Source organism: Hyperolius riggenbachi, chromosome 2, assembly GCF_040937935.1.
Source record: "Hyperolius riggenbachi isolate aHypRig1 chromosome 2, aHypRig1.pri, whole genome shotgun sequence".
Taxonomy (NCBI): domain Eukaryota; kingdom Metazoa; phylum Chordata; class Amphibia; order Anura; family Hyperoliidae; genus Hyperolius; species Hyperolius riggenbachi.
Genome location: NC_090647.1, coordinates 547,811,226 through 547,832,687, shown reverse-complemented (window position 1 = coordinate 547,832,687; position 21,462 = coordinate 547,811,226). Strand labels below are relative to the sequence as shown.

At 45.4% G+C, this 21,462-nt stretch overlaps 1 protein-coding gene across 1 annotated transcript in view; it reads right to left on the bottom strand.

Moving 5' to 3' along the window:
• GPA33 (glycoprotein A33) overlaps window positions 1–19,719 on the bottom strand; it is a 53,241-nt gene extending 33,522 nt beyond the window's left edge. The window contains exon 1 of the mRNA XM_068270832.1: window positions 19,556–19,719. Within this exon, the coding sequence (XP_068126933.1) occupies window positions 19,556–19,595 (40 nt within the window). The 5' untranslated portion in view covers window positions 19,596–19,719. The remainder of the gene's footprint in view (window positions 1–19,555) is intronic.
• Window positions 19,720–21,462: the final 1,743 nt, after the last annotated feature.

Here is a 21,462-nt window from a genome sequence, read left to right as displayed (position 1 = left end):
GCCGAACTCCGAACATAATGGAAGTCAATGGGGACCCGAACTTTCGTGCTTTGTAAAGCCTCCTTATATGCTACATACCCCAAATTTACAGGGTATGTGCACCTTGGGAGTGGGTACAAGAGGAAAAAAAAAAATTAGCAAAAAGAGCTTATAGTTTTTGAGAAAATCGATTTTAAAGTTTCAAAGGGAAAACTGTCTTTTAAATGCGGGAAATGTCTGTTTTCTTTGCACAGGTAACATGCTTTTGTCGGCATGCAGTCATAAATGTAATACATATAAGAGGTTCCAGGAAAAGGGACCGGTAACGCTAACCCAGCAGCAGCACACGTGATGGAACAGGAGGAGGGTGGCGCAGGAGGAGAAGGCCACGCTTTGAGACACAACAACCCAGGCCTTGCATGAGGACAAGAAGCGTGCGGATAGCAATTTGCGTTTTGTCGCCATGCAGTCATAAATGTAATACAGATGAGAGGTTCAATAAACAGGGACCGGAAACGCTAACCCATCACAGATGTTCATTGTTCATGTTACTTGGTTGGGGTCCGGGAGTGTTGCGTAGTCGTTTCCAATCCAGGATTGATTCATTTTAATTTGAGTCAGACGGTCTGCATTTTCTGTGGAGAGGCGGATACGCCGATCTGTGACGATGCCTCCGGCAGCACTGAAACAGCGTTCCGACATAACGCTGGCTGCCGGGCAAGCCAGCACCTCTATTGCGTACATTGCCAGTTTGTGTCAGGTGTCTAGCTTCGATACCCAATAGTTGAAGGGTGCAGATGGATTGTTCAACACAGCTATGCCATCTGACATGTAGTCCTTGACCATCTTCTCCAGGCGATCGGTGTTGGAGGTGGATCTGCACGCTTGCTGTTCTGTGTGCTGCTGCATGGGTGTCAGAAAATTTTCCCACTCCAAGGACACTGCCGATACCATTCCCTTTTGGGCACTAGCTGCGGCTTGTGTTTGCTGCCCTCCTGGTCGTCCTGGGTTTGCGGAAGTCAGTCTGTCGGCGTACAACTGGCTAGAGGAGGGGGAGGATGTCAATCTCCTCTCTAAAGTCTCCACAAGGGCCTGCTGGTATTCTTCCATTTTGACCTGTCGGACTCTTTCTTCAAGCAGTTTTGGAACATTGTGTTTGTACCGTGGATCCAGAAGGGTATAAACCCAGTAATTGGTGTTGTCCAGAATGCGCACAATGCGTGGGTCGCATTCAATGCAGTCCTAGGCCGAAGAGGTCATAGCCTAGGGTCACAAAAACCTGTTTATTTGGGCTATTTCTATGGTAGTGATGGTGACGTACATAAATCTCAGCCATGGCCGTTAGCAACGTCTGAATTTCACGAAATGTCTCATGCAGGTAGAAGACATATTGTTAGACTTGGATTCCAAAGATGGGGTCCCTACATCTCTGCAAACCAGAGTTACAGGGGTCAAAAATTGGTAAAATCCCCCATAGACTTTCATTGCCTCCCTATTTCACTTTCCAAAATCTCACATCTTTTCAAAGGGCAATGGCTCAGCAGTACCAAATTTTCTAGCATTGTAGGGACCCTTAGGGGGATCATGACTGGTGAGTTTTGCCACTGCTGAGCCATTGCCCTTTGAAATGGTGTGAGATTTTGGAACGGTAAATAGTAGGCCCAATGAAAGCCTATGGGGGATTTTACCAATTTTGGACCCCTGTAACTCTGGTTTGCAGAGATGTAGGGACCCAATCTTTGGAATCCAAGTCTAACAATATGTCTTCTACCTGCATGAGACATTTCGTGAAAGTCAGACGCTGCTAACGGCCATGGCTGAGATTTATGTACGTCACCATCACTACCATTAAAATAGCCCAAATATTCAGGTTTTTGTGACCCTAGGCTATGACCTCTTCGGCCTAAGACTGCATTGAATGCGACCCACGCATTGTGCACATTCTGGACAACACCAATTACTGGGTTTATACCCTTCTGGATCCACGGTACAAACACAATGTTCCAAAACTGCTTGAAGAAAGAGTCCGACAGGTCAAAATGGAAGAATACCAGCAAGCCCTTGTGGAGACTTTAGAGAGGAGATTGACATCCTCCCCCTCCTCTAGCCAGTTGTACGCCGACAGACTGACTTCCGCAAACCCAGGACGACCAGGAGGGCAGCAAACACAAGCCGCAGCTAGTGCCCAAAAGGGAATGGTATCGGCAGTGTCCTTGGAGTGGGAAAATTTTCTGACACCCATGCAGCAGCACACAGAACAGCAAGCGTGCAGATCCACCTCCAACACCGATCGCCTGGAGAATATGGTCAAGGACTACATGTCAGATGGCATAGCTGTGTTGAACAATCCATCTGCACCCTTAAACTATTGGGTATCGAAGCTAGACACCTGGCACAAACTGGCAATGTACGCAATAGAGGTGCTGGCTTGCCCGGCAGCCAGCGTTATGTCGGAGCGCTGTTTCAGTGCTGCCGGAAGCATCGTCACAGATCGGCGTATCCGCCTCTCCACAGAAAATCCAGACCGTCTGACTCAAATTAAAATGAATCAATTCTGGATTGGAAACGACTACGCAACACTCCCGGACCCCAACCAAGTAACATGAACAATGAACATCTGTGATGGGTTAGCGTTTCCGGTCCCTGTTTATTGAACCTCTCATCTGTATTAAATTTATGACTGCATGGCGACAAAATGCAAATTGCTATCCGCACGCTTCTTGTCCTCATGCAAGGCCTGGGTTGTTGTGTCTCAAAGCGTGGCCTTCTCCTCCTGCGCCACCCTCCTCCTGTTCCATCACGTGTGCTGCTGCTGGGTTAGCGTTACCGGTCCCTTTTCCTGGAACCTTTTATATGTATTACATTTATGACTGCATGCCGACAAAAAGCATGTTACCTGTGCAAAGAAAACAGACATTTCCCGCATTTAAAAGACAGTTTTCCCTTTGAAACTTTAAAATCGATTTTCTCAAAAACTATAAGCTCTTTTTGCTAAATTTTTTTTCCTCTTGTACCCACTCCCAAGGTGCACATACCCTGCAAATTTTGGGTATGTAGCATGTAAGGAAGCTTTACAAAGCACGAAAGTTCGGGTCCCCATTGACTTCCATTATGTTCGGAGTTCGAGTCGAACACCCGAACATCGCGGCGATGTTCGGCGAACGTTCGAACATCTAGGTGTTCGTCCAACACTAGCCAGAGCATGCGCTGCTTCTTTGTCCTCTGTGAGACTGGCTGCAGTCAGAGCCACAAACAGGTGACAGGGAGCACGAGTGGCCAGAGCATGCGCTGCTTCTTTGTCCTCTGTGCGACTGGCTGCAGTCATAGCCACAAACAGGTAACAGGGAGCGTGAGTGGCCAGAGCATGCGCTGCTTCTTTGTCCTCTGTGAGACTGGCTGCAGTCCGAGCCACAAACAGGTGACAGGGAGCGTGAGTGGCCAGAGCATGCGCTGCTTCTTTGTCCTCTGTGCGACTGGCTGCAGTAATAGCCACAAACAGGTGACAGGACAGCTCAATGGAGAGAAACAAAGAACAGGTAAGTAGCAAACATCCTGTCAATACCCACTTTGGATGTTTGGTTGTAATTAGAGCGGACCTGAACTCAGAACTTCCTCTCTGCTTCAAAAGATACACAATAACATAATAACCTTTAAAAAAAACATTTCTTTGTTACCGCTGATACAAATCCTGCAATCAATCGGCAGTGTCTACTTCCTGCTTTCATGGAAGCAGACATATTGTTAACATCCTGTGCTTTCAAATTAGCTTAGATGTTGTGGCAGTCAGGGGACACAGGAGAGATCAAATTACAACGTCAGATTAGACACAGATGAGGGGGAATTACACAGGCTCTCTAAAAAAATACAAGGTAGATTTTTCTATGTTTTCCTTCTGTCCTGTACAAGAGTTCAGCTCCACTTTAAAGCATCTGAATGATATTTATTTATATTTGAAAAATCTATGTATCTCTTTTGAATGTTGAAAGTACATATGGTGGTTTGCTCTAACATATTGACAGTATACAGGAACAAAGTCTTAAGGAGGCTTATTCACGGAAAGATTACTTTTTTTTCTTTTAAGCCAATAAATGGTATCATCCTCATTCAAAACTCTCTGCTTTCGCTGTGGCTAAAATGGTACAATGCTTTACTGCTACAGGAAAGGAGAAGGATGCCAAACTATACAGACTAGCATAGAGGTAGTAACAGCTCAGGTGACAGTGACAGTTTAGCAATGAAAGTAAAGCAAACAGCATTTTTATTCCTCTTATAGATGGTAGGAACAGAAAATGAGTCAGGAAAGAGTTAACTGAGACCACTGCTGGCTAGGAAGAAAAAAAAAACCTAAAGCCATAAATTTAAGTAGACTAGAGATAAGAAAGTGTAATTAACAGCTGCTGGGGTCAGTGTCAAAACTGTAAAGGAGAAAGTGAAGAAATTAGCAGGGTTCACTGATGTCTTTGAATGCCTGCATTAAAACTCAGCGGAACTTAGTTCTATCTGCTTTGTAATGTAAATCCCTGGTATTTCTCACATCAACTTGTATGATCATGATAAGAGGAATTGATCATCAGATGAGGTGATAGCAGATGTTGATTGAGAGAGAGAGACTTGCTGGAATTGGGGAACTCTGGAATTCAGCTATTAGTGCAGAGCAGGGCGCTGGCTGGCTGCGCTGCGGGACCAGAAGAGGTGATTAATTTTGACATATGACCTCTTCTCTCTCCAAGTCATGCCGCCCTTCTTATCTTATCTGATTTTATCGCCCTAGGCCGTGGTCTTTGTGGCCTTTCCAGAAATCCGGCCCTGGGTGTGCATCACACTACTCTCGTCAACATTTGAAAATAAATATATCAATTTAAAGTATATAAATAACATTTAGAGTAGATTAACAGTTTTTCCGTAGAAAAATACATATATTTACATATTTCTGCATAGGAGTCCCGAAAGAGGGATGCATGATGATGAGTAAGAAAGAGGGACAGGGTTCCCAAAGAGGGACTGTCCCTCCAAAAGAGGGACAGTTAAGAGCTATGCAAGGACAACACCTGGGGCATCAGCTCGAATCATGGACACCCAGCCCCTTGAAAAAAATGTTGATAGGGCCCCCCCCACCCCCCTTTAACGTCACTGACCCTTTCCCCCATGCAGATCCCCATGACCAGGATGCCCCATGTGCCAGGAAGCATATCATGTATGGCCAACGAGACTCCAATCAACCTGGACAGAAAAGAAGTCACTTTATGAAGTTTCCCTTTCACTAGCTAATAATGTGGCAGGGGGCGGAGCCTCGCTGCTGGAAGAGGTGGATAATAGCTATATAACCCTGTATGTGCAACTGGAGGAATGTGAGAATGCCTTTCAGCAAAGCTCACACGGTGCATGTCAGGACTAGCCAACGCCAACTGCAACTCAACTAAGCAAGGTCAGGGGGAAGGGGGGGGGGGGGGGGGGGGGGGGGGGAGGGGGGGGGGATGGAGAAGAAAAAAAAAAAAAAAAAAAAAAAAAAAAAAAAAAAGGGGTGAAAAAAAATAAAATTATGTTAAAAGGCAACCAGGTCCCCGGTTTGAATCCCAGGCAGGGCACTCTCTGCACCAGGGGCACTGCCAGCATACAGGCAAGCCACACCCCCGCTTGGAACCTCACACTGTGGGGGGCCTCACTCTGCTGCTGGGGGCAGGCAGGCGTGCAGGTGGTGTGGCCGCACGGGACGCCAGGCGGAGCGGCAGGAGGGTGGACCTAGCTGCGGTACAGAGTGAAGTTTCAACTCTCCTGCCTTGATCCTGCACACAGGATGAAGATAGAAGCTGTGTGCAGGATCAAGGCAGGAGAGTTGAAATGTTGCTCTGACTGCTCCCCCGCCACTATGCCCACCCTCCTGCCTATCTAACCTATACTGAGGGGTATCCACCTATCTGACCTATACTGCATGCACCTACCTATTTAACCCTTCCTCTACCAATGCCTAACCCTAGAGACCCCATCTGGTGCCTAACTAACCACTCCACCCCCACTGTCTAATCTTAGCTACGCCCCCTGCCACCATAGGCAGCAATAGTAAAAGCTGTGATTAGCAGCAAGGAAGTGAAATTACGGTGCCCATTACCCAATAAATAACTTCCTTGACACTAATCCTGGCTTTTAATAAGGATCACGCCACCATAGACCGTATTAGGAATTGCAGCTATAGCGGCGCACAGTGAGTAACTTCGGTGCCGGCAGAAGACGGAGCTGAAGTTACTTTTAAAACACTGTAATTCGGCCATCAGCAATATCTAGAAGCCGAATTACATTATTCCCCACCATCCACGTGGACCTGGAGGTGGAATAGTAATTAACGCCACCGGGACTTGCGCAGGAGCAGGATAAGCTATATACCGGCTGTATCTTGCGCCCAAATCTCCCAGCTGCGATTTCACTCTTACGCTTTAACCACTTAACATCTCAGTCCTTTTCACTTTATGCATCCGAGCAATGTTCACCTCCCATTCATTAGCCTATAACTTTATCATTACTTATCACAATGAACTGATCTATATCTTGTTTTTTCCGCCACCAATTAGGCTTTCTTTGGGGGGTACATTTTGCTAAGAGCCACTTTACTGTAAATGCATTTTAACAGGAAGAATAAAAAAAAATGAAAAAATTCATAAATTCATTATTTGTCAGTTTTCGGCCATTATAGTTTTAAAATAATACATGCCTCCATAATTAAAACCCACGTATTGTTATTGCCCATTTGTCACGGTTATTTCACCATTTAAATTATGTCCCTATCACAATGTATCGCGACAATATTTTATTTGGAAATAAGAGCATTTTTTCCGTTTTGCATACATCACTATTTACAAGCTTATAAAAAAAAAGAGAGAGAAATATTTCATCTTTACATAGATATTTAAAAAGTTTAGACCCTTAGGTGTGTGTGTGTGTGTGTATGTGTGAGATAGAGATATATATATATATATTTTTTTTTTTTTTTTTTTTTTATATAGTAATGTTTTTTTTTTTTTTTTTTATTAAACATTTTATGTGGGCATTTTTGGGAGGGTGGGATATAAAAGTGTTTTATTTGGGGAAATATTGGTGTATTGTAATGTTTTTGGGTATTTACTTGTAGTTTTACTTTTTGGCCGCAAGATGGCAATCTCGATTTTTTTTACATGACGTCACTCTAAGCGTACAATGTACGCTTAGAGGGACACAGCTTCAGAAAGAGCGAAGCTTCCGAGAGAAGCTGTCGCTTTTTCAGCGGGGGAGAGGAATCAATGATCGGGCTCGCTAGCCCGATACATTGATTCCGTGGCTACCGACTCCGCGGCCGGGAGTGCGCGTGCACGCGCGCGGTCGGCCGCGGGAGCGCGCCTGTCCTCGACGTTTTTATACGTCAAGGAGGACAAAGTGGTTAAAGAGACACTGAAGCGGAAAAAATAAATTATGATTTGTATGTGTAGTACAGCTAAGAAATAAAACATTAAGATCAGATACATCAGTCTAATTGTTTCCAGTACAGGAAGAGTTAAGAAACTCCAGTTGTTAGCTCTATGCAAAAAAGCCATTAAGCTCTACAACTTTCAAAGTCGTGGAGAGGGCTGACTTATTATATCAACTGTTAGTGAACAATTTTCTTTTTCTCTGCCAGAGCAGAGGTCATTAGTTCACAGACTGCTCTGAAAGTATCATTTTGAATGCTGAGTGTTGTGTAACCTGCACAGATTATAGAATGATGCAATGTTAGAAAAAACACTATATACTTGAAAATAAAAATATGAGAAGATTTTCTTTGCTGCTAATAATCTAATAAAACATAGCAAAGAAATGAACAGCGCTACTTAAAAACAGATGAGTGCTTACCTGCAAAAAAGTGCACACCCCACTCATGGGATTCAAATACACAATGAGCATACACATGACCTGTCTACCACTTGGAGGATGTTAGTTTCACTAACAATTTGCAATTTGTTAGGTACTTGTCCCTCCCACTGTCGAAGAAGTCTTTCCTCCATGGGAGGGGACCTAACACTAACTAAATTCTACCTATGCATATGCATAGCCTGGGCGCGCTACCAGTAAAATTGAGAATTGCGCAAAAAAAGTGGGATCAGCGCATCACCAGGCCGCCTCTGAATGGCCTCAGCTCAGAGATGCGGCCTGGTGATGCGCTGATCCCACTTTTTTTGCGCAATTCTCAATTTTACTGGTAGCGCGCCCAGGCTATGCATATGCATAGGTAGAATTTAGTTAGTGTTAGGTCCCCTCCCATGGAGGAAAGACTTCGACAGTGGGAGGGACAAGTACCTAACAAATTGCAAATTGTTAGTGAAACTAACATCCTCCAAGTGGTAGACAGGTCATGTGTATGCTCATTGTGTATTTGAATCCCATGAGTGGGGTGTGCACTTTTTTGCAGGTAAGCACTCATCTGTTTTTAAGTAGCGCTGTTCATTTCTTTGCTATGTTTGATTGATTTATTTCTGGTCAGCTGCTCCCACTTAATAGTTTTCCTTTGGTGTATATGCAGAGCCTCTGTTTGGGTTCAAGGTGCGTTTGCAGTTTCTGGGGGGGCTCAGCGCATCTCTAAGCTGAGGCCATTCAGAGGCGGCCTGGTGATGCGCTGATCCCACTTTTTTTGCGTAATAATCTAATAATGATTCATTGTACACAAACAATTTATTATATTTATTTTTTTTCCGCTTCAGTATGTAATATTCCAGGGCAGGAAAGAGGAGGAAATACCAGTTCAGGTTCATGCCACACGCTATATATGTAAATCTAGAGAGGAGGATGGAGTTTCTGACCTGCTCTATCAGCAGCTATGCAAGCTATGTTTGGTGTCAGAGTACAACATAGGATGAGATGTCCGTAGCACTTGATAGATGTAAATTTAACAGCTACATGTGATGGGCTATCAGATTTCATCTTGGCACTGCTGAAAGCTGCACAGCCCCATATCCGTGACTGAAGCTATCCTGTAATGGTTTATTCTTTTCCTGGAATAATTAGAGTGGAATGTGGTGAAGAAGAGACCAGGAGCTGAGCATGTGAATGGTTATCTCCTGAGAAACACGGCATTAGTCAGAATGTTTGTGAACAGCGTGCGATTCGCCCGCAGCAGAATTTCAGAAGATCGGATGAGTCAGGTTTTTCTGGTTTCATGGAAAGCCTCCCCCACCTGCCCCCAGGTCTGGATTCCTGTGCGTTTCACCTGAGAGTATGATGTCACAGCAGCAGGATGTCTGTCCCCGCCGTGGCAATGACCGCAGCGGCCGTGTGCCTGATGTAGTGGCGGGTAGAGTTGGGCCGAACGGTTCGCCGGCGAAGGTGGTTCGTACCGCACGCGAACCTTTTGCGGAAGAAGTTCGGTTCGCCCCATAATGCACTGAGGGTCAACTTTGACCCTCTACATCACAGTCAGCAGGCCCAGTGTAGCCAATTAGGCTACACTAGCCCCTGGAGCCCCACCCCCCCTTATATAAGGCAGGCAGCGGCAGCCATTACGGCCACTCGTGTGCCTGCATTAGTGAGAGTAGGGCGAGCTGCTGCAGTCTCTCATATAGGGAAAGATTAGTTAGGCTTAACTTCTTCCTGGCTGCATACCTGTTCTGTTCAGTGAGCCCTCAGCCCACTGCATACCTGTACTGTGATCCTGCCACTGCATACCTGTTCAGTGATCCTGCCACTGCATACCTGTTCTGTTCAGTGAGCCCTCAGCCCACTGCATACCTGTACTGTGATCCTGCCACTCCATACCTGTTCAGTGATCCTGCCACTGCATACCTGTTCTGTTCAGTGAGCCCTCAGCCCACTGCATACCTGTACTGTGATCCTGCCACTGCATACCTGTTCAGTGATCCTGCCACTGCATACCTGTTCAGTGATCCTGCCACTGCATACCTGTTCAGTGATCCTGCCACTGCATACCTGTTCAGTGATCCTGCCACTGCATACCTGTTCAGTGATCCTGCCACTGCATACCTGTTCAGTGATCCTGCCACTGCATACCTGTTCTGTGAACCCGCCACTGCATACCTGTTCTGTGAACCCGCCACTGCATACCTGTTCTGTGAACCCGCCACTGCATACCTGTTCTGTGAACCCGCCACTGTATACCTGTTCTGTGAACCCGCCACTGTATACCTGTTCTGTTCAGTGGACCCGCCACTGTATACCTGTTCTGTTCAGTGGACCCGCCACTGTATACCTGTTCTGTTCAGTGGACCCGCCACTGTATACCTGTTCTGTTCAGTGGACCCGCCACTGTATACCTGTTCAGTGAACCCGCCACTGCATACCTGTTCTGTGAACCCGCCACTGTATACCTGTTCTGTTCAGTGGACCCGCCACTGTATACCTGTTCAGTGAACCCGCCACTGTATACCTGTTCTGTTCAGTGGACCCGCCACTGTATACCTGTTTAGTGAACACGCCACTGCATACCTATTGTGTTCAGTGATCCTGCCACTGCATACCTGTTCTGTGAACCCGCCACTGTATACCTGTTCTGTTCAGTGGACCCGCCACTGTATACCTGTTCTGTGAACCCGCCACTGTATACCTGTTCTGTCAACCCGCCACTGTATACCTGTTCTGTCATTTAGCATTCAATGTGATTTCTGCCCTTAAAACGCTGCTTTGCGTCAAATCCAGATTTTTCCCGGGGACTTTTGGCGTGTATCCCACTCCGCCATGCCCCCCTCCAGGTGTTAGACCCCTTGAAACATCTTTTCCATCACTTTTGTGGCCAGCATAATTATTTTTTTTTTTCAAAGTTCGCATCCCCATTGAAGTCTATTGCGGTTCGCGAACTTTAACGCGAACCGAACGTTCCGCGAAAGTTCGTGAACCCGGTTCGCGAACCTAAAATCGGAGGTTCGGCCCAACTCTAGTGGCGGGATGCTGCCTGTATGAGGAACACACAAGTGCCACGAAGCCCAGTGCATATTCAGTGCATATGATGTGCTTTAACCACGGACATCGTTTTGCATCCAGCCCAGAGTGAAATGAGCCTTACACTGTATCTTTCCTCATAAACATGGCAGATTTAAAGTGGACATGAGGTGAGAGAGTGATATGGAGGCTGCCATATTTATTTCCTTTTAAAGAATACCAGTTGACTGGCTGTCCTGCTGGTCCTCGGCCTCCAATACTTTTAGCCATGGGCCCTGAACAAGCATGCAGCATATCAGGTGTTTCTGACATTACCATACCTCCCAACTTTGAGATAAAGGCTATCATTCATAAAGCATTTCCGCATGCGGGAATGCTAAAAACAGCTGACTTTACCGACCACTCGGCAAAGTCAGCATTCATAAAGGCTCTTTCCGCATAAAAAAATGACACTACCGAGCAGAGTGATAAATCACCGCCTTGTGCGGTGATTATCGGCACAAATGTAGCAAAATGTTTATTCATAAAGATCACCGCAAGCGGTGAGAGGTCGGGAACGGGAAGTACCGCTCCCTCTGATGTGGCGATACCAATGTAAGTGAATGGAGACACACAGACCTCCCAGGCAGCTGCAGCAGAGCGGAACATGGAGAAATGTATCAACTCTGCTGCTTCCGTGTCTCCGCCTGCCTACCGCCAGCCTAGTTCAGGGAATCTCCGCACTGCCACCGCACCTGGATGTTTTTTTTTTTATGAATGCCCACCCAGAAGTCTAAAACACCGGCAGCGGTGTTTTCCCGCACTGATTCCCTGTACCGACAGCTCCTTTATGAATGATACCCAAAGAGTGACACTTTAAGGAATGCCCCTGCCACATCTCTAACCACACCCCCGTCACATCCCATCCTACTTCATATCAGAAAGAATTGAGAAGCAAAAAACAAAGTTTTAACATTCGGACCATACTGGTCCTCTCTATGATCGTTATTCATTTAAACAAAACAAAAAAACAAAACAAAACAAAACCAAAAACAAGAGTAAAAAACATTTTTCCCCAATAAAAAAAACAAAACAACACATTTTTACATAAATCTGTACTTAAAAGTCTAACAGAGGGACAGATAGGAAAGAAAGAGGGACAGAGGGATTTAGTTCCCAAGGAGGGACTGTCCCTCTGAAGATGGGACAGTGGGCAGCTTTGCATTATTGTCAGACCTGCATGCTTGTTTCAGATGTGCAATTCAAATACTGCTGCAGCCAAACAGAACAGCAGGGCTGCCAGGAAACTGGTATTGTTAACAGGAAATAAATATGGCAGCTTCCATATTACTCTCACCACAGGTTCACTTTAAAAACATAAAAATAATGCATACAAAAACGCCAAAAGTCAAAAAAATGCACAGGCATAGAATGAGGCATGGAACACAACTGACTATTTTCGTGCGCGTTCTCTACACAGAAAAAAAACGGAGAATGGATGTTAACCAATAGACTAGTTTTCACGTGCAGGAAAACTGACATTCTGCATGATAATTCTGCAAATTTTTGGTTTCTCTATCAATTACATTAGCTGCTGGGAAAAAAAATGTGCACGTCAAAAACACACTTAGTGCAGCCTCGCTGCAGTGTTGCCCAACTCAGCACACAAGTGACCCCCCCCCCTTTTCTCCCCACCAACAGAGCTCTATGTTGGTGGGGTCTGATCGCTCCTCCAATGTTTATTTTTTTTACAATTTGTTTTTTATTTATTTTTTTAAATAAAAATGCCAAATTTTTTTATTATTTTTTCCCTCCCTCCCCGTCAGCCTATCACAGTGATCAGCCCGGATAGCTTCTGTGTCACCCAGGGGGACCGCCGTGTACAGCCTTAGTAGACGGCTAACAGTCTCCGCTGGGAGACTGAAGGCGGAGTGGAGCAGAGATGCGTGCGCCTCGGCACGCACGCTCTCCTGCTAGCCCCATAGAAGGCCATTCACACCAATCGGCATGGAGTTGCCCTGGGGCTGCCACTGCGTTCACGCCAATTGGCGTGGAGTGGTTGGCAAGCAGTTAATAAAAAAACGCAGGGGAAAAGACCCGCAAAAATGCCCATAGCAGAAAACTGATGGTTTGCCGCATGGACATATGTGACCCTGGCCTAACTCAGAGACGCACATGGCAGAAAACTCATGGTTTTGTGCAGACAAGTGCGCTCCCAGCCTTAGGTAAAGATTTGTACGGAGGGCGGTGTGACCGGATTGCTGCAGGCCGGACGCTGGGCAGGCTGCAGCAGTTTATTTTGTCCAGGTTATTTGCATTCCAGAAGGGGCGGAGTTAGCTGAAGACGTATATAAGAGTTTGAACTGAGTAAGAGGCGTGGCCGTCACTGGAGACAGGAGTCACACACCATCCATTCACCACAGAGGTATACACAGTGCTGTGCAACACAGGCGACACAGGATAGGCCTCATTCACTCCGACTGTCCTGACCTGGAGGTTATGAGCGATCACATGATCCAGCAACCTGCACATATTAAAGTGGACCTGAACTCTTGCACAGGACAGAAGGAAAACAGAGAAATGCACCCTGTATGTATTTAGAGAGTTTAGCCTGTCTAATTCATGTGTGACTATTCATAAGTGTAATTTGATCTCTCAGTTGTGTCAATTCAGGAATCTCCTGTGCCATGGCAGAGCAGCTAATTTGTAAACACAGGATAACATATCTGCTTGCATGAAAGCAGGAAGAAAATACACTGCAGATTTATATCAGCTGTAACGAAAATAATATTTTCTTTATGTTGCTTATCTTTTAGAGCAGAGAGGAAGTTTTGAGTTTAGGCCCGCTTTAAAGGATACCCGAAGTGACCTGTGACATGATGAGATAGACGTGTATGTACAGTGCCAAGCACACAAATATCTATGCTGTGTTACTTTTATTCTTTCTCTGCCTGAAAGAGTTAAGTATCAGGTATGTAAGTGGCTGACTCAGTCCTGACTCAGACAGGAAGTGACTACAGTGTGACCCTCACTGATAAGAAATTCCCCTTTTTACCTCTTTCCTGCTCTCAGAAGCCATTTTCTGTAAGGAAAGTGTTTTATAGTTGGAATTTATCAGTGAGGGTCACACTGTAGTCACTTCCTGTCTGAGTCAGGACTGTGTCAGCCACTTACATACCTGATATTTAACTCTTTCAAGCAGAGAAAGAAAGAAAAAAAAAGGAACACAGCATAGTTATTTATGTGCTAGGCACTATGCATACCAATGTCTATCTCATCATGTTACATGTCACATTGGGTATCCTTTAAAAGTAGCTTGGCTCACAGAAATAGAGTAGCATTGAAAGCCAATGGACTGTTATTAGAAATAATTTCATTGGATCCTGAAATGTTGACTGTCAGAAATTGTTGTACGAGTGCTCTCCTTCCTCCCGCCAACCTGCATTCTTCTCCTTCTAGCCCCGCTTTGATTGGAGTAAAAATCCTTGTATACACCCTCAATTTTGATTTGACCAACTCCATGTAGTAGGAGAGCTTACCTACACAATGTAGCCATAGTATTTAGCCAAAGAAGAAAGTACAGTTGCCCCTCATTGACACTTCCGTTCCTCCCTAGCCCCTCCCCCTTCCTTTGTAGCGACCTGGTAGGATGCCCCCACGCTATTTATGGGGCGCCCAAATATCCCATCAATGCCGCTTTTTCAATGGGCACCTATGGCGGTGCCCATTGCCGCCTGTCTTCAGGAGCACTAGGGCTCCCGCAGACTTCCAAAGCCTCCTGTGCGGGAAGAGAGCAGTCTTCAACCGATCGGTCAGAGACTGCTAACGGGGGAGCCAGCACTGCAACCAGGGACCATGAGAGGAACAGGAAGGCTCTATAAGCAGAGTTCCCCAACCCTGTCCTCAAGGCCCATCAACAGTACATGTTTTGCAGGAAACCACAAACATGCACGGGTGAGGTAATTAGTGTCTCCGCAGAGCTGATTAACTTCCTCTTTTGTAGAAACCCACAGAGAGCTTTGCTGAGACACTAATTACCTCACCTGTGAATGTTTGTGGTTTCCTGCAAAACATGCACTGTTGGTGGGCCTTGAGGACAGAGTTGGGGAACCCTGGGACCCAGGAGCCAAGCCATGCCGCCAACCTCCCCCTTAGGCAAGTATCTGTTATTTTAATTTTAAAAATGCTTCAGGCTCACTTTAAAGTGGAACCAAGGTGAACTTTTACTCATTGCATAATTGTCCTCCTTTCCTATTGTTTATAGGGCATTCCTCAAGCCAACTACTTTTTTTTTTTTATACTCTAATTCCTTATAAAAGTAAACAAGCCACGCCCACAGGTTTTCAGGGAGCCAAGGCACTTTCAGACAGTAGCAAGGGCTCATGGGAGCTCTGTCTGGGCAGGAGGAGGGGGAGGTATTACTAGCCTGTAATTTCAGAGGCGGCGGGGGGGGGGGGGGGGGAATTAAGTTTTTTTGCTCAAGATGCAGATAAGCCTGCCTCTGTGTAATGTTTACAAACAACATGGCTGCTGTCGTATCACAGGAAGAAAGAATCATATTCTATTCAAGCTGTTTGCAGCTAGATTTGCTGTGTAAACTATCTAAACTTTAGAGAAGATATATAGACAAGTTACTTGTTATAGTCGGATCCACTTTAAGAACAGAGATAAGTCACTAGAAAATAATACAATGCTGGGAATACACAGGTCAATTCTGAGCTGATAAGATGGCTCGATAGATAATTTCCGACATGTCCGATCACCGTACGATTGGTTTGCTGCTCGATTTGTCATTGAAGCGGGAAAAAAAAAAAAAAAGCGGAAGATATGAGAATCGATCGGGCAAAACGATTGGGCACAGAATCGAGAGCCAGAATCGACCCAAGTATACCCAGCATAAAGCTTATTGTAGATGTGTTATCAAAAAATGGCTTTGCTAAATGCCTTCCAGTACTTTATCAGTTTCCATATTACGGTCAGTTTCCTCATGATGGATTTCTATTTTCTGAGCACAAACATCCAGAAGTGCAAACGTTACAGAGCAAACAAAGTTAACTCAAACATCAACAGCCGTGTCACTATCACTTGTGTGCTGCATTGAACTTGGGAAACAGGAGGAGGAACGATTTCTGGAACCTGGGACAATTTCTAAGCTAGCCATACGCAAGCTGATTAATCTGTAATGGATCAATCACCAGCCCAATCCCAGTTCTGTAGTGCAAAAAAGGTACTATTCCGTTAGCCGGGCGCAACTGAGCTAAGTAATGTACAGATTCCTGTTATTACTGGCTGTCTCGCTGCGGCCAAATGTATCAAAAGTGAGTTAATTTAATTAACTTAAGCCGGCGGCAATAACAGATGAAGCCGACGGCTTCGGCTCTCTCTCCCAGGGCTGCCATCAGAAATGTTAGGCCCCCTCACACATCATCAGGCCTGGGCCCCCCCACTGGTTGCTTTACCCACCCATTAGCCACCCCACCCAGTGTCCGTGTGTGAACTGCGCTGGGGCGAAAAATGTGCATGGCTCCAACACTGAAGAAAGAGGCATGCACATCGTGATGCTGCAAAAAGTGGGAGTGGCCATGGCATGTTGTGGGTGGAGCCAAATACTAGCAAAATGCAGGTAGGCCCCAGTTAACAAGCCAAGTATAGGTGGTGCCCCAGTATAGGCAGCCAGGTATAGGTGGTGCCCCAGTATAGAAAATCCGCTGTAGCGGTCTCACTCATCTGCTCCCCACGTTCAAGCGCTGATGTCACTCTTCTCTCAGTGGTGGAACGCGGTGTGCTGGTTAGTTAGCCACAGGCCTGCAGCCAGCACATGTGGCCCTTCCATCGCTTTTGGGGGGCCAGGGCCCCCAGAAGCCCTGGGCCCCCCACTGCAGTGTCAGTTGTCCCCCCTGATGGCTGCCCTGCTCTCTCCTATGCAATAGCAGCAGCCGGGGACATGCGCGTCCCCCCAGAGTCGTTGGTCGCGGCAGGGAATGCCGTTCGTTCTTGCAGAGCGGGTGCTGGCAGAAGCAATGTCTGCAGCCTCCCGCTCTAGTCTAGGAGTAAAGGGTTGCTGGCACTACGGGATCTGTAGCCGTGTCACTGGGAGTGATGATGGACGGATACTCAAAGAGCCACCTTGATGATATAGATACTGCATGCTCATGACTAAAATTGCAAAACACATAGGGATCAGCATCAAAAAAGGAAAACAGTTGAGTCAGGCACTGCAGTATATAGTATATACTGTTTTAATGGTGTTTTCAATTGTGAGTAAAATCACCATTTGTATCAAAAATTGTGACATTCAAAAGGTAGGTACAAAACATCATCATCTGTAGAAAAATTATCATGTGCAAACATCTTGTGCATTCAGACAGTTGCAAGAGGAGGATGTCCTACCATATCAGAGGGTGGCGGTGGTGGGTGCAGGGCAAAAACGATAGCCTGCTGGCCGTTTCGCACGGCGGTGCTTCTTCCGAGGTTGATCCATCCAGTGGTCCTCTTGCAACTGTTTGAACGCACAAGATGTTTGCACATGACAATTTTTCTACAGATGATGATGTTTTGTACCTACCTTTTGAATGTCACAATTTTTGATACAAATGGTGATTTAACTAACAATTGAAAACACCATTAAAACAGTATATACTATATCAACTGTTTTCCTTTTTTGATGCTGAGCCTCCCGCTCTGCTTGTTTCTTGCGACGAACGACTCTCGGGGATACGCGTGTCCCCCGGCTGCCAGTGTTCTATAGGAGAGAGAGAGCCAGGGGGAGGTGAGGAGGCAGAGCCGAAGCTGGAGGCTTCATCTGTTACATTGCCACCAGCTTACTTTAATTAAATTAACTCACTTTTGATACATTTGTCCGCAGCGAGACGGCCAGTAAAAACATGAATCGGTACATTACTTAGCTCAGTTGCGCCCGGCTAATGGAATAGTACCCCAAAAAATTCAAGTTACAAGATAATTTGCTTCTCTCTTTCATGGCTGATACTACTCAAAGTGCTACAAGATGTAAAAATGTACTGCCAGTATTGGTTTACTTTTTATTGATGAACCATCAGAAATCAATCAGCAAGTTGGGGGTGAGTAGATATCTGATTCAATTAAAAAAAGGGCTGGTGCACACCGAGCGGGTTTCTTGGAGTTTTTGCAGCCGCTTGCGGCTGCGGATACGCTTGGTCAATGTATCTCAATGGGGTGGGTCACACCAGAGCGGGAGGCGTTTTGCTAAAATGCATACTCCCGGGGTGAGACATTTTTTGGATTGCGGAGGCGTTTCTGCCTCCAATGTAAAGTATAGGAAAAACGCAAACCGCTCTGAAAAACGGTAGTTCAGAGCGGTTTTGCAGGCGTTTCTGTTACAGAAGCTGTTCAGTAACAGCTTTACTGTAACAATATATGAAATCTACTACACCAAAACCGCTTCCCAAAACCGCAAAATGCTAGCTGAAACGCTACAGAAAAAGAAGAAAAAGCGTTTCAAGATCCGCTAGCATTTTGCAGATCTGCTAGCGGGTTTTGGTGTGCACCGGGCCTCAATGAGCATGAATGTCACTGAGATATTTTTGCTCTACTAGAAGCAGGATTCACCTAGGTTGAACCAGACCCGATTTAAGATTTGTTACAGCAATAAATCAAGCAATTCATCATTATCTTTCCGAATTTGATTATAGTCACATACGGAGAACCAGTTCAAGATAAGAGAGATTACGCTTATCATATAGGAGAGAGTAATGCTGAATACACACCATGCGTTTCCGCGTCGAATTTCCGAACGCATTTCGATGATTTTTAGGTCGATTGCCATGTAAAGTATGGCAAATCGACCTAACAATCCATCGAAACGTGAATCGGACATGTCAGAAGTAATCGAATCGATGTGTATCGACGGACGCAACGAACGCAGAAACGCACGGTGTGTATCCAGCGTAAGAGGGAAAACAAAAAGAGGGCTTTTACCCAATTGAGTGCTCTTGGCAGCGGTTTTGGATTGCCATAAAAGCTTTGCCAATGTAAGTGAATTATAAGGAACCCAATGGAACAATTGCAGGACATGCAGCATTTTGGGAGCATTTGCACTCTAACGCAAAGTATGTCAAATCACGACACATAGCGCTTTGTATGTGATTTGAAAGTGCAAGAAGTACCCACAAATTTGAAAAGGCCAATCAGATATGAAATCCCTAAAATCGCTGGCAAAAAGCTAACACTTTTTTTTTAAGTTAATAGAAAAAAAAAAGAAAAAAAAAAAAAAAAAAAAACACGCTTATAAAATGCAAGCGATTGCAATTCCTAGTGGGTTCCTGCTCCACTAGCAATCTCAAAAGGAAAACAAACGATTTTTCATAAATTTTGTTATGTACTTTTGCATTTATCTTTTAACATCAAGCACAATCGCAGGTAAAATTTCAAAAAGCAATTGCGATTTACAGAAAATCATATAGCAATAGTGGGAATCAATACTTTTCACGTTTCCTACGCTAAAGTAGCAACTCAAGCGAATATACATATAATCTTCGGTGATTGACTCTTTAATCTATATCCTAACAATATAAGCGGTGATAAGGGAGTATCAGCATTTAGTCAGCAGGCAAACATCAGCAGAGATAGCCTCTGACTCCCTCCCAGGGCTGTAACTTGGTATCAGTGTAACCTGAGTCAGGTGTGGGAGGGAGGGAAGGGGGTCTGCCCTCCTGGCAGAGAAACCACTCACCTGCACACAGCAGAACAGTGATTTGTCCTCCAGTTTCCATGGTGGGCTCTGTGATCTCAGCTCCTGCAGCCCCCCAGAAGAAAGATGACCAAATGACAAGATTATCACAAGTTCGGCGAACCCAAGAAAACACTCCAACCAAACTGTCCCCTCCCTACTCCTTCTTTCTCTTCCTGGCAGGCACACACAGGTATCCGCCAATCAGCAGCCAGGACTCACCTTCACCTCTCTGGTTTCTGCCTGGCTGGCCTCTGGGCCCCTCCCCTCCACCACACCCATCACTTCACCTTAGTAATTAGCTCCCACTGCCCTGAGCAAGTCACATGGTACAGTGTATTTTCTTTTGAGTGTTGCTACAATCGCTGATTGGGGAAGACAGGAAGACATAACCGCCACACATGTAACAATTATTTACAGTATCACCATTGCAAGTTCATCACCTATATGCACCAATGTTGTATCTTTTATGTTATTGATTTGTTCTCAATATTTTATATTTTTCAGGAAAAAAAAATGTCCAGCGGCAAAAAAATGAATCCTCTTGTGGTTTAGGACCAGGGCTGGTTCACCCATGAAGCAAGGTGAAACATTTGCATCAGGCACAGAGATTTCAGGCGCAGCATTTTTGTACTGTGTGTACCTTCCTGAGGAGGAATGGAGTGGTTGAAGGTGAGCAGTTTGTTTGTCACAGACTTAGGGTATCATTCATAAAGAGGCTGTCGGTAGTGCGGGAAAACACCGTTCTTCTCCGCAACCGGTACTTTAGACTTCTGGGGGGGCATTCATAAAGAAGTGTGTAGGTGCGGTGGCAGTGCGGAGATTCCCCGAACTAGGCTGGCGGTAGGCAGGCGTTAGGCAGGCGGAGACACGGAAGCTGCCGAGTTGATACATTTCTCCGTGTTCCGCTCTGCTGCAGCTGCCTGGGAGGTCTGTGTGTCTCCATTCACTTGCATTGGTATCGCCACATCAGAGGGAGCGGGACTTTCCGACCTGACACCGCTGGCGGTATTCTTTATGAATTAACATTTTGCTACATTTGTTCCGTTAATCACCGCACAAGGCGGTGATTTATCACTCTGCTCGGTATGTCTTTTTTTCATGCGGAAAGAGCCTTTATGAATGCTGACTTTGCCGAGTGGTCGGTAAAGTCAGCTGTTTTTAGCATTTCCGCATGCGGAAATGCTTTATGAATGATACCCTATAGGTGCGTACACACATGCGACTATAGTCGTTTGTAACGATCGTTCCCCGATCTTTACCAACGACGATCGTTACAAAAAACGAACCACCGACTATTAAGTCTAACGACGAACGAGCCAAATCGCTACAAAAGAAAGTTCTGTCTCGGCGGATTTTTCCCAACGACGATCGTTTGCAAAAGTGGTACATCGTTGGAAACGATCGTTCGTACCAGGCTGGACATGCGCATTTCACTTTTTCTCCATGGAATTTTACAATTTTATGCGCAGGCGCATTAAGTGCTTTTACGTGGTGTAACGTTCGTTCTAACGATGTGATCGTTACACACTTTTTAGAACTAACTTTACTTCGGTCGTTCTTTCGTCAATTAAAAGATCGTTCGTCGTTAACAACGAACGATCGTTGTCGCATGTGTGTACGTAGCATTATGCTAGGTGCACACGATACGTTTTTGCATTCGATAGATAATTTTCCGTCATGTCCAATATTACTTTCGAACGATTTCTCATAAAAGTGAATGGAAATTGATAAGAAAAGATAAGAGAATCGAGCGGAAAAGCGAATCGAAAATCGATTGAACAGAAAATTGACCAAAAAAATGCATCGTATGTACCTAGCATTACAGTAGCCAGTGTGCTATTGGGCTCTATTCACTAAGAGGCAAAAACACCGCAAAATTTTACCGCTATATTTCTGCCAGCGGTAAA